A 13,915-nucleotide genomic window follows, 5' to 3' on the forward strand; every position below is an offset into this window, starting at 1 on the left:
CGAGATGCCAAAGAGGTTAGGATCTAAATTTTGCCGCAGCCGGCGTCTGGGACGAGCGTCTCGCTTTGGCTCGGAGCCCGGAACAGCAGGTCTGGCTCAGGTGCACCCTTCCGTTTTTGTTCTTGCTGACGCTCTATAACCACAACGGTGCTGATCCCACGATAGATTATTATTCAGCCGCGATGGTAGACAACGCGATGTTGTGTTATACGATGTGTCGAGCGCCGTTAGTTTTGTATTTGGTCAAATGGGAAAACAGAGGTGGTTCGTTGTTCCGTGCGACATGCTGTTGCGTTCCTCGAGTTCTGGAAATGGTTCCGTCTCGGAGCGGCACTGACTTGTCGCATATTTCCTTATTTATGCGCCTTATATAGGGCAGACTTGAAGGTGCCTTGATGTTAGGTTACTTGAACATGCGGCTGCACTAAAAAACACGCCCGGTGGTCACCTTGCACTACATGTAAGGGATTGCGGTTGTACACCGTTACTTGACCGCACGTGCACGCTTGCCAGGCGTCCCAATCAGACAGTGAGGGAGACACACGAGGCCTTCAACATTTTTCAGCATGGTCCCGATTGTGTTAGCTCCCCTTCAATAGCCTTGTCTTCTGCGGAATGTGGTTATCTAACTGAGAGTCGCACAGATCGTGATATCGCCGTTTGAGTGTGCTAACCCTGCTGTCATTGCTGTTGACGTCATCATATCTTGTAGTTCTGATGTTTTTTTTTTTTTTTTTTTGTTCCTTGGATTAAATTTCGTCAGTTGAGAGTAAGCTGTTTCTGTTGTCGTGTCTCCTACTTTGTCCGACGTCCCCCTTGGCAGCCTAAACCTAAACTAGTAATGTCACACCAACTACCCCAACTTTGCACTTTGGCCTTAAGGGTGTTGTTCAACCTGGAGGGGATTGAAACGACGATTGACCTGATTGATTGACACTTATTCAGCTCATCAAACTCGAAAACGAAGTCTTGTGCAGTGTCAGGTAGGTGTACATATACACTCAAGAGCAAGCTCAAAGAGTCATTTGTATTCGATTAAGGACATGAAAGGCTTGTGAGAATGCAAAACCATTAAGGAACAGGAAGTTGTGTCTGATACGTCAACGCTATAGACAGAACAGCAAGCAAGATAGTTGGTCTCGCTGAATAGCGCGAAGTACTCTGTTCATCCAGGAGAGGTCGCCACAAGACATTGGCCAATCATCCGGCATCCGGCAAGGGAGAAGGAGTGCAGGCTTGGAAGCAGGCGACAATGCTGGGTGACGTCACGGAATCCTCCTAAGGACGAACCACCATAGTACGGAGCTCTGTTTTCTGCGGTTCGCATTTCGGTTTCGGTTTGCTATTGTCCTCATTTACGGATTAATTACTGGCGCAAAATGAACGCGAACGTTGTATTCGGTATCCAAGGGGTGGTTCGTGTTCGGTATGATGCCCACCTAATTTTTTTCGAATCCTTGCGAAGTCTCCCTTTTTAAGGACTCTCTATTGGACATATCGTCTCAAGGATATTATTGGAAGCAGAGACAGACACCATCAACGGAAGCCCATATGTCGCGTCTCGGAAAGTGGAACATATAGAAGGAGAGCCAGTTGCGAGCTCGTGACGTCGCAGTTGTGAGCCTTCCGGCGCAGACCTCAGGCTTCGCGAGGCACCTGTTGGCACCGGTGGGATAATCGATTTTCGTCTTTGAGAAACGATCCATTCGTGCTGCTGTGGAAGGCGAGGCGGGTGGAATGATGATGGATTAGATGGTGCCTCTCTGGGATGTTCCGGAGGGTCAGATGTTCCATGTTGGCCCGTTTCAACACTATCATATCGCAACATGTTTGCTGAGCGGCTCTCTTTCTCTCTTATTCGTTAGTTTTCGAAAACTCTGTGTACCTGTTACTCGTGGGATATTATCGAAGACGTCCCTAGAGGGAAAGCAACTTTGTATCGATGGATGTAAACAGAACGAGCAGTTGCAGCACATCTCGTAGATGAAATGGTTGAGGCACTCTGGTTTACGTGGCTTATTACACCATGCACGCATTGCACTGTACGCAACAGTACTGAGGAAAACAAGAATCATCTTACTACGTGTAGTACTTGGCGAGGTAGGAACCTTTGAACACGAGGCTGCGTCAAGCTCTCACCTGAGTGAGAAGAGCCAGAGCCTGGGCCCATTCCCATTGGTTTTCTCAAAGCACGTGACCTCTACCGGATCTCTTCACTGGCGGAGACGCCTCCAATGATGTCAGATCCGGTTGAGTTTCGGTATTCGCTATGCCAATTTGCTTCGCGTCCATTACCCGGTTCGGTGCAAAAGCTTGGAATGCAGATTCACATCGATGAAAATAACCATGTTTTAAATGTATCCCCCCGAACCCGTTGCGAATGAGTGGTTACGTGTACGACCAGTGACGTAGCCAGAAACATATTTCGGGGGGGTTATGACATGGGAGAGGAGGATTTCCCCTCGTTTCTCTCTCCTAAATGCACTGCCAAAGGTACAATTTCGGGGGGGGGGGGTTGAATACCCAGAACCCCACCTGGCTACGTCAGTGTGTACAGTGTCGTCACGGAACCATTGGGTACCGAAAGCGGCAAAAATCTGCCGGTACTCGGCATTATTTCTATTATTTTGCCTCGTACGACAAGGTGTTCGGGAAACGGAAGCAAAAAAGAAAGAAAAAACAAATTCCCTGCATTCACTGCTTACAGCACTGTATACATTATTCCGCAAGCCCTTCATACCCCTCCGTTCAGCGCACTGTGTCCATGCCCTGATTACTCCTCCTACTTACTGTATTCAATCCGTTCCCCCTACTAAAAGAGAAAACACGATAAATACGAGAATGATGGAGGGGGTACACCGCACGAAAACTAATGCAATTAGATTCGTGTTGCATAAAATTAGCACGTAACTGGAAGTGGAACAGGACCATATAGAGGCGGATTTCTAAACGCGCGATGTTGATGTCGGCCTAAAAAAAAAATAATAGGCTAAATAACAATAACGGCGAAAAACAATACGTACAAATAAAACGTGGTCGTGAGTTCATCTCTGCTTTATAGGTGTTGTGGGGCGCATGCTATTTCTTTTTGAAAAAAAAAAAAATAAATAAATAAATAAATAGCGTGGGTGCCCAAACTCCTCCCAAAGTGCGCCTGATGGTTTCGGAACACGTATAAATAAGAATGGTACCGTGACGTTGCACGTAAGGTTTGTCTGCGCAGTGTGGCGAACACGTTGCACGTGCCGCGGGGTAGGACTGCGGATAATTTGGACCACCTGGTGTTCCTTCGACGTGCGCCGGAAATCTCCGCCACACGGCGCTGGAAGCAATGTTTACCTGCTCCACATTGCTATACCGCCCTCGACCTGGATCGAACCCGCGGTCTTGAGCCAGCACATTACCGACTGAGCTTAACGTTAACGTTAACGACGTAAGCGTAACGTATAGAGCCACAAAAAAGAACCCTCTCCCTCCGTCGTTTTAGCGTTACATAAGTTCAACGACGACATTTGGTACCAAAGACGGAGTTCCCCAATTAAATGATTTTCGTATACAGAGAATGGACTATGCCAGTCGAACGTGCTGCAAGGGCAATCTGCTTGCGTTTTGGGTTGCCCGGTGCGCCTCTTATTCTAAAAATCCCCCCCCCCCCCCCCCAGTGTCATCAAAATCACCCCTTCCTTCTTTCAGCCCACGACCTCGCGTTTTGCGCGCTTGACCATACACGAGACCACTCCCAAGAAGCAAACGGGACAACCTCGCTAAACTGGATAAAGAGCTGTCCGTGAAAGAAGGAAAGACGCGTTTGTCAGACGGAGTTACACCAGCAGTGATGTGGGCGGATGCGCCAAGGCTGACGCCGGCTGTGTGCGTTCCCGGGAAAAACGTTCCACTCGCTTACTTTCTCGCGTATGACGCCTACTTGGATATGCGCTGTAGATATACGGGGTTGACGTGTTTTGATGCCTTTTAAAAGAGTAGCCGAGTCAGCGAAGCGCAACTTGTTTTCGACACGGACGGTTTGTGCCGACGAGCTGTTCGTGTAATTGAGGGGGATGACGCCTTGGAAGGATCGCAATTTAAAACAGCTACATACCGGTGCCCGTGGGCCTCTCTCTCTCTCTCTCTCTCTCTTTTTTTTTTTTTTTTGAGTGTTGCGAGAACGAAGTTATAAGGAGGAAACGTGATAGGAACTGATGGAAAGTAACTGTGCTGATGCTGGAACACACAAACGGACGGACACGGCACATGCCTCGAGGTGCCTAAACCGCATGACAAGTTGAAATACGGCAGACTTCGAAAAAAAAAAAAAGAAGAAGAAGCCAAACAACGGGGCCAATGGAACCATGGGTCTGACTGGCGGTCTAATAAAACCACCACCAAATAAACCACGTCTTGACTGTCGGTTAAATGCGCCAACCACTAAAATACACGGTCACGGCTTGCAACTAGGCGTCATTGACCGGCAAACGAGAGGTTCGAAATGGGATAGACTTAACTGCCTGAATAGGTGCCTATCTCTCCTAACAACTGTAAGAAGTGAGGACGGCGAAGCACGCACTCTGACAGCAGTCTCGCGTTACTTTTATTATTACTTATTAGAGACGGACCCTTATTGTACCAGGAACCAGATTCAATGGTCCCACAAAAGGGTGAGAACTTCAAATGGCACACATAACTTACCAGATGCCACGACCACTAAATGAATTTGGCCTTTTTGCAGATATACGTGCATCGTCCAACAGGAATTTGAAAATGTTATTTTGGTGAACACTAGAGTGCAGTTATGATATGGGAGAACGGTATGAACGAGAGAATGAATTGAACCAAATGTATATAGTGTGTGAAAATGTTGTTATGGCTTTGAATATGGAGATGGAAAGTAGAGATATGTGTTATGCCGTTCGTACTGCAAGTGCGAGGGGCCTTTGTCAAGCTCGCTAGAGCTTTTTGTCCCTGGTTCCGCAACAATGTGTGGAAAATAAGTTATTATATTATATTATTATTACTCAGAGATACAATAGGGTATGTGATGCACACTTTCATCTCAGGAGTGTTGTGGTTCAAAAGTTCTCAAGTACTACGTTACGCCGTGTCAATCGAGGCAGCGGAACTTGCAATGTTTTCAGTGTCCGGATAATACTAATACAAAAAAGTCAAATGTTTGCTTTAATAGTCTCGTATTTTTATAGTGTGCAAAAGAAAAGAAAAAGAAAACACACACAAGTTCATCGTGAGACGCCCGCAGAATGTGATTATGCTGGTATCACGCAAAGGGAACGTCATAAAACGGGACATTTGAGGAAATGAAAACACGTCCCCGCATGTGAAAAACATTCCACGCATCACCCCTTAAACGTCGCTTCAAATACCGAAACGTGCCATCATTAACGATACCCTCGTGTCATCCACGAGAAACGAAACAAACTGGAATGTCCTCGAAACCGGACGCCTCACAGCACGAGGGCCAATGCAGCCGTTTCTAGACTCCCGTATCATACAGGAGTATCATAGCAACTATAATGACCATCGTGCATAACCTCCCTAACTAATGGCCCCTGTCACATGCACGTGTTTCTACCATTTGCAAAACTAAGCTCCCAAAGCTCGGTTATGGAAGAAAAAAAAAAGAAAAAGAAAAGATGTTGGCTTAAGATTATTTATGACGTTCAACTGGAAGTACTAGATACTTCCGAGAACGACGCAATAAAGAGGTAAGCGGTAAAAAAAAAGAAAAAAGAAATGGACCGCGATCACGAGATCGTAATTATCTTATCGGGAAGTTAATGTTAGGCGGTTACGTTATCGAGAACGCATTTACTCTACCAACTTTTGCAAGTGAGAAGAAAACGGAATGCCGCGTTTTTGTCCAATATATCACGGCCGCTGTCATTAGGCTTCCTCCGACGATGTCTTAATGCTTTGTAAAGCGGCGGGTGGTCGTAAGACATTGATAATTTTGCACACGGACTGTGCCGTACTGCGCGTGTTTCGAATGCTAAGTATGGCGGTAATGTAGGGTCATTAATTAGTATTCGGGTTGCTTTTTTTTTTCCCGTCGAGGAGAGCGTTCAATTGGCATAGCAGTGACGGATGATGTGGCAATGCGGTCGGGTGAAATGGATGGCGCCACCATAGGGTTCTACCAACATGGTTTCGTTGCGGGTTTAAGAAGACAAAGCAGCATTACTTAATTGCTGATGAAAATGATCGCTGATATTAATTACTGTCTGTACGGAGCATATATGATACCTCGATAGAACATGCAGATGTGCATTTAAAGGGGCTCGCCACCCTCTAACAAGAAAAAGCAAATAGTACTTTTAGTCATTTTGGAGAGCAGATGCATTAGACCCATTCGGAAATAAATAAATGCACGGAAGTTTACCGACTGTTTGCAGTGCTGGCAAGTAAATTTCTTTCGTACACTACCACCGTATAACTAATGCGGGGATTAACACGGGCTCACCTTACTTCCCACACGAAGTTAAATAGTGGCACTAGAAAAAATAGAGACGGAACTGTCATGCATACAAATGTGATAGTATTTTATTTTTTTAGGAGTCATATTAAAGTAGCAAACCCGAAGCCATCCTTTGTCAATGATGTCAGTTATCTGTTTCTCTCCGGTTTTTCTATTTCTTTTTTTCAGGTTGAAGCTGCGAGCAAAGGCCACAATACAGTGTATAAATAGGAGATGGTTTCAGTGCTCCCGAAAACTGTCATCCCACCGTATTTTTCTCGAATCATTTTTCGTATTTTCGGTACCCGATTCGCAAAGGCAGTTTATTTATTTATCTTGATGTGTCAAGTGGAGTTTTTCAGTAGCGAATGCTCCACACACCGTCCGGCTCCACAATAAGTACCGTCCTCCACCGTCCGACTCCTGTACCAGTTTTTTTTTCTTTCTTTTTTATTGTATGGTACATTAGGGACATTTTATGGTAATCAGTGTCATTTGTTTTTCTGTGTGGCCCCCCGTGATGTGGTCAATGCGTCTCACGACTCGATTTGAGATTGAGGCCTCTGTCCTATATATCATCATCAGTGCAGAGCAATACACTTAAGTGTCACCACACACAGTGGTTCTTCCCAACCCACACGAAGCATATTCCAACGCATGCACGTACGCGACGGGTAGTAACGCCGCGCGCTGTACTTTTTCCTCCCAGCAGGGCCCGAGCCAGGAAACACACACAACTACACTCATTACAGCCTCCAGATGAGTGCTTTCTTTTCTTCTTCTTTTCAGCAAACAGGCGGAAACAGCCACTACAGCTGCTAACAAACAGATTGCTTCTCAACTGTCAAAGAGCTTCCCGAAGAAACGGGGGATATTTGCAGGCCGCGGAACTCGGCAAGAGGCGCCACAGAACTCTTGACAATGGTCCAACACCAACAAGAGCAGCGCTGCAGTTATTGTGCGAGAGCTGCAAGCCGGGTAGAGCCCTTAACGTTCGTTTTCTTTATCAAACTCTGATAGGGCCTGCAATGATAAAATGCATTCACGTGTGCCGTGCCCGTGAGCTATGAAGGATGGGGCTCGTGTCAAGAGATGCCTTTGGAAGCGTTAAATAGCCGGCATACCCCTCTTTCTTCCGTTTCTCCGACCCTGTTAGGCTTGTTAAGCCCCAGAGGGTTACTCTTAAAGAGGAAGTGTACAGATTTCGTTGCATGTGACACAACGTGGAGTGTACGCAGGGCATTGGCCTAGGGATAGTCCGATATTCCTTGATGCCAGAAACGCTTCTTTTAAAACAGTAGCTTTACAAGGGCAAACCACCGTGTAGGCCCGCCGTGACTTTGTAGGGTCAACCTCCACGTGACTCCCTATGACCACGTGCCGCGTCTCGTGGTGCGGCCACGTGACGACACTATAAAACTACCTCATTCAAATGCGTTTCGCACAATGCTCGAAGATGCAGATTCTTTTTTTTTTAGCTTTTTGTCTTAAATTACTTTCACGTCACCGGTCAAACAATTCTTGCTTCAGGATATTGCCTGGAGTGTTGTGCTACTTATCGATGTCTTGACACAGAATATGTAAGAGCTTTGCCAGTTCGGACCCGGAGGAGAAAGTTGTTTCGTAAGTTAAAAAAAGAAATCTGGCTCATTCGCCCCTTTGTGTTACTGTTACGTATCTGCGATGGCGAAATCTTGTCATTTTCCGTCGAAACGGTAAGTGAAGTGAAGCCACACGATGGATTCTACCGATAGGTGAGGCGAGCTCAACAGGATCACGTGTCCCTTTCCTAGTTCTTAGTCGGCAAAGAACCACAAGTAGGCATTCGTCCAGGACAGACATGCACAAGAGCGTCCTTACCTGATGTCGCCGCAGGGACGCAGCCCTCGCCAGCGAAGATGTGTCACCCGTTGACGTTGACGTCGAGGTCGTCTGAGTGTTATCCTTTTCCGAGGTCGGCTGTTCAGACAGCCAACGCACAGTCCTAGCATCCGTCGGAGGCGGTGTACTACTGTCTTCGCCACTGTCCTGACGCGCTGGAGCACTAGTAGAAGCCGAAGCCGATATCAAGAATGGAGAGGTGTCTGACGCTTCCGTACCCAAAAGCGGAAAGTTTGCACTGATTTTCCGTTTGGGAACATTGGCTTCTAGCCTGCTGCTGGTCGACTTCAGCTGAGCGTCGTCGAGTGACAGACTGTTCGACAGGAGAGCTGGTCTCGATCGCGTTATGGTCGTCGGTGTCGATTCGGAGTTTGCCTGCTTCTGCACGGATGCCGGCGCAGACTCAGACTTCGTGGGTACGTCTTTTCTATCGCACAGTCCTTGAAGAAAACTGAGGTCTTCACAGAATGACGGCTTCTGCTTCTCGCCGGACTTTCGCATCTCTTCTTCGAGCATCTCTCCGTAGGGTCCGCGTAAGCGTTTCTTGGAGTACCTCCTTTGTTGCTGAGGGCTTCGAGAAGAGGACATCCGTTCTGTGTCCGATGTGGCTCGTTCTGAATCCGACAAGGTGATGCGACTCTGCGTCGTCCCAGACGAATGTAAAGTCATGGCTGCAGGACCAGAGTGTTGTCGCTTGTGCTGTGGAACGGGAGGTGGGGGAGACGCGGACAAGTTGGACTTGTGCTGTGGAAGCCGTTCTCGACCTCGATCGACGAGGCCAGGCTCGCTCTTACATGCAGCGATCAGTTCAGGTAAATCCACAGTTCCACCCGTGTTGTCTCCGCTTGGGTCACTGTTGTACTTCTTCTTTCCGCCCTGCTTCGCAGCACGATCGTCAGCTACGGGCTCTGCAGATAAACTTTCCACCACATCACGGAACGTCTCTTCGCCCATCGCTTCACTAGGACAGAAGTGACTATCCGCCAGCGACACGTCACTGGGTTGTCGTAACTTATCGGGGTTTCTTCCACTGCGTCCGACGTGCAGTGACTTGAGACCGTTGCTGTCCATAGAGGAGAATTCCAGCTCTTCCTCCGACCCAGACGTCCTTCTTTGCGGCGGGTAGGTGAGCGAACGGTTACTAGTCTGTTTCGGCGAGATGTCTGTATTAGAAGCCTTGGAGTCCGTGCTTGTATTCGACGGCGAAGTGAAGGCTTTCCGACGTTTCCTCTTCTCCGGAGGTTGTGGCGGACCTCGCGAGCCATCATCATCCGGTGGCGCGAACTGACAACCACGAAGAAACTTCCTTCTTTCTTGTCCCTGATGCGCACACGACTGCGAGTCTTGGTACGTGGTCTCATCAACAATCGACTCAACCGCAGAGTCCAACGACAGGTTCGACACAGCCATGTCTTCGAGCACTGGTGGATTCAGGTCTGCAGGCCGTCCAAATGTTAGAGTTTGTGGTAGGTAGTTCCCGAAGGTCCTCGTCGTGGTCGCCTTCCGTGGAAGAGTAACCGAACCACCAATGTTCACGTGAGGGCTCCGCTGAGTTCCATCGACTGTTGTGAAGGACGCGCTGCGACACACTGTTGAGACGGACCTCCTAAGTGGCGATTCGATTGCTTTGTTCGACTCTTTTCTTGGGAGGTCCTTCGACGATGCCGCGACGGGGTTCTTCAACTTTTCAGTCAGTTCCTTCAACTTGAAGCTCTGCGGTGAAGACGGTTTTTCCATGGCTGCTGTTGCAGAGAAGCTGCGTTGAAAAGGTTGAGTCTCCTTGCGGTTGTCTGCACGTATAACGTCAGCGGACGCTCGTTTGCGACGGTAGCGGGAAAAGTCGATGTTTGCCAGGATAGAGCGTATCTTCTCTAGTTCGATGGCGTCATCAACAGCATCCAGTGAGACATCGTCGCTCGAACGAGTGTTCAGAGGCCGGCGTCCGAGAGTCAGGTACGATGGAATCTCTGGTTTCGCTCTCACCAGTCGAGGCAGCGGTGACGATGGGTTGGAACGTGCGCCGCTGGGCAGTCGTGTCAATGTTTTTACCTAGTGGATAGAGAAAGTATGGAATTGTTCCCGTGGCATTATTCACACTCTGTGTGTTTCACAGAAGTTACAAAATCAAAGTGCAATTTATTTAATTGACATTTAAATTGCCTTAATTGACAAGCGAATACGTCTCCCAGCTGCACCGCAAGACCTGCGCACTAGGCGCTGTACACGTCATTTCTGATGGACCACTGCCAAAGCATTGATGAAAGACAGGTTGTTTGCGCTGACAACAGCTGTGCCTTACAATGCACGCTGCAAGACGGCTGCCCTTGAAGTAACGATGTTGCACTGACAGCAATATCACCACGTATAGGCCATGCAATCTTGCAGTAAGAGCTATCTCAATGTAGTAGTACAACGTTCTGAAGATTCAGGTGCATAGGCGGTACCGGCAGGTGCCATATCTGTATAGTGCAATTAATACTCGTGCGAGGAGATGTCTGTTTCCACCCACAACATCAGTGCGCAACGCAGTGCAACACATCCACAACACAACTGCTTCTCCTTCAGATTCTTGGTGCAATGAGAAACCAAAAACCGATTCTGTCTCATAGTCTGATGCAGTCAACCTCATGCGTACCTGCTATCACATCTGGTATAGTCACGCAACACTGCCTCCACTTATGAGAACCATTTCAAACGGAACCAGAAGGCAGTTGGAGACAGCGCAGATAAAGTGGGGGAAATGACACAATTGATTCAGCGTCTTCGCACGCTGAATGCTTCAAATATGATTTTAATCACCGCATAAAGGAAGTGAAGTGCAGTGAAGATAAAGCAATGATAATGCAAAGGTGCTGACAGGCAATCCATCAGAGAGGACGGCATCGGCAGGAATCCCCATCGTAGAGCAGGGACGTGATTGGGAACGTGAGTTGCACAGATGTCATGAACTGATAAACCCTTTCCTTTTAGGAATGCTGTCGCAGATGGAGACACCATCACTTGGTCACTCGACAATAGCGAAACAAAAATTGTAACCGGGACATTTCCTCGTTATATTCGTAACCTCATAGCACATATTACAAGCGTTATACCTGTACCTCGAGATTAGGCATGAGGTATACGTGAATTTTTAGAACGATTGCCGTTGGGTAACGCAAGGCTCGGTCAAAACGTTTTGAGACGCTGTGCGTTATGCAATGAAGTTGTGAAACTGTATGCCGTTGTGAAACAGACATTGAGCGCGTGCGGATATTCGGTCTGTTGCACGGTTTGGATTGGATTTCGGATTCACACGGTGCAGACGATGCTCGGCTTGTGCTTCATGTTACGTTCGCGAAAAACAGCATTCAGCAAAGGGGAAGTTGACGATTTACCGGGGTTTTGTCTCAACATATGACTGCAGCAAAATACAGCTGTAGTGACCCGTTGTCAACAATTACGATGTGTCAGAATATAGGACACGAAGTAATGCAAAGGCGTACGACACTACGTCATCGGACACGACAACAAGGAGAGCCTTTGGCAGGGACGCTTACCTGAAGCCTGGGCACAAGCCCGACCTTGTTGCCTGTTCCGGGAACAGTAGTGGCTTCCTCCCACGGCATCATGCAGGCGTCATGGCGACCGTCGGGTGGTTCGGTACCCGACGGGACGTCGTCGTCTTGGAGCGGTGGGGCCGGTGGCTCCTCCGGCCCTGCTTCAAACTCGCTGCATATCTGCTCTAGGGACTGCAATATGTCGTCCAAGGGAGTGGCGCCTTGTGCTTTGCGAGGCTCGCCAAAGATAGCGGCGCGGCTATTCTCATCTGCCAGCGGGCACGCTGCCGAAATAGCTGCAGCCTCGTCCCCAGCGCCTTCCAAGACGGTGGGACTATCGTCCAGGACTTCACCTCCGAGTCTCTGCGATCGCAAGTCGTCCTCTGGCATACTGGTGAGACTGCCTTCACTCTCTGAGAGGGTAACTTCAGATTGTGACTCGTCTTCGCCAACACCTGCTGTGTCGGCAGAATGCTGTACTGTCTGCGTGCGTATTGTGATGTGACTTCCCGGTTGAACCCTGACCTCGCTGCCGGTCGCCGTACGGAGCTTCGGCAAGGTTGGAGGCGACGCCGGTCCTCCGGACTTACAGCAAAGACTCTCCCACGCCAGCCGGATGTCCGCACACGTCGCATGATCGTTCAGTGTTTTCAGTGGGCTCGGGTCATCCTCCCAGCAAGGTCCACGTAGCGGCGTGATCGCCGGTGCAGACAATTTCTTGCGTGGCGTGTGGATGACTGCGAGACGGTTTCCGGACTGGCATGCGGCGTCTTGTCGAGCGTTAGGCTCCGAGTCGGCTCGTGCGAGGCCCAATTTCCTGCACGTGAGACGACTGACCGAGGGCGCAACGGGGGGCGAGGCGTCCCTTGCGCGGGCGTCGATTTCGCGGGCTCGCTCTTTCACTGAAATCCGTGGTGCTTCCTCCGTCATCGAGGTGACATGAATTCTCGAAGTACGCGCGTAACCCCTACGTCACGAGGCAACCCTGTAGCATCAGTTTAGATTAACGGTACCCACCCTCAAAAACCGTTTCGTTTGAAATATGTCATCACAGCGCAAGCCATCACGCTAAACATCACACGTTCTGCACATGTGTTATGGTGGAATAAAAACGTTGAGCGGAAAACTGCCACTGCAAGTCTTAGAAGACCATGCTGCATCTTTCAAGTATAACGACCAGAGCCTGCCTATCCTTTTAGCCTACCTCAACGATCGCCTGTCGACTACGCGAGCGTACCATCAAGGCATACCTACACGACGCTGGTGTCAACACAGCTGCACACAACCATGCACGTGAAACATTGCACAGAATCACACACAGACACACACAACACAACTATAAATCCCTCTCAAGCTGAGTGAGCCCGGTTTTAAGGAAAAAATTAAAAAGCGAAACGACCACGGCAACCGCTTACGGAACACAAAAACGAGTCGGAGGGAGCGTACGTAGAGAGGCGGGGCGAGCAACCCCACTGGCGTCAAAACGACGGGGAATCAACAGGTTGCCTGGTCAACTGCCCCATGCGCGGTCCGGAGCTGCACGGCACGACAAGGACGCCGTGGACGTCAACTGCGTTGATCGACGACGAACACACATGGCCGCAGGTGAACACACTCGTAGAAACACAGCACTACGGACGAGGAACGATGCGAAAAACGCGCCGCCGCAGCACTCGTAGGATACCAGCAGCACAGTCGGTCAACAGCAACAGGCAGTCGATGCAACAGGCAGGAGGAGCATGGCGCGTCGCGTCCTCTCAGTTGACGCAAGAGAAACACAGATGGCGCTCCGCGCGTAGAAGGTCGATAGACTGCTTCAGTCGTGTCTGCGAAACGTGTTTTCTTTTGCTGAAATGCTTTTGAGGCGGATAAAATAATTTCTGTAGGTTTCCTTAAGGTGATGCTTTCTTTCTGCCGTGTGGAACTGCACGTGTAAAGAGGTAAAGAGATGTGCAAGGGAAATGACGTAAGGAGGCCAAGGAGGCAAACAGCGATTTCAATGAATGGAAAGAGATGGCGCCACATGCCTGGC

At 49.0% G+C, this 13,915-nt stretch overlaps 1 protein-coding gene across 1 annotated transcript in view; it reads right to left on the reverse strand.

Annotated features, from left to right (window-relative positions):
* Nucleotides 1–13,643, reverse strand: part of LOC135394808 (rho guanine nucleotide exchange factor 17-like) — a 159,899-nt gene extending 146,256 nt beyond the window's left edge. The window contains exons 1-2 of the mRNA XM_064625805.1: nucleotides 11,884–13,643; nucleotides 8,327–10,396 (exon numbers count right to left, since the gene is read on the reverse strand). Of these exons, the coding sequence (XP_064481875.1) occupies nucleotides 8,327–10,396; nucleotides 11,884–12,813 (3,000 nt within the window). The 5' untranslated portion in view covers nucleotides 12,814–13,643. The remainder of the gene's footprint in view (nucleotides 1–8,326; nucleotides 10,397–11,883) is intronic.
* Between the last annotated feature and the right edge of the window lie 272 nt (nucleotides 13,644–13,915).

Source organism: Ornithodoros turicata, chromosome 5 (assembly GCF_037126465.1).
Source record: "Ornithodoros turicata isolate Travis chromosome 5, ASM3712646v1, whole genome shotgun sequence".
Taxonomy (NCBI): Eukaryota; Metazoa; Arthropoda; class Arachnida; order Ixodida; family Argasidae; genus Ornithodoros; species Ornithodoros turicata.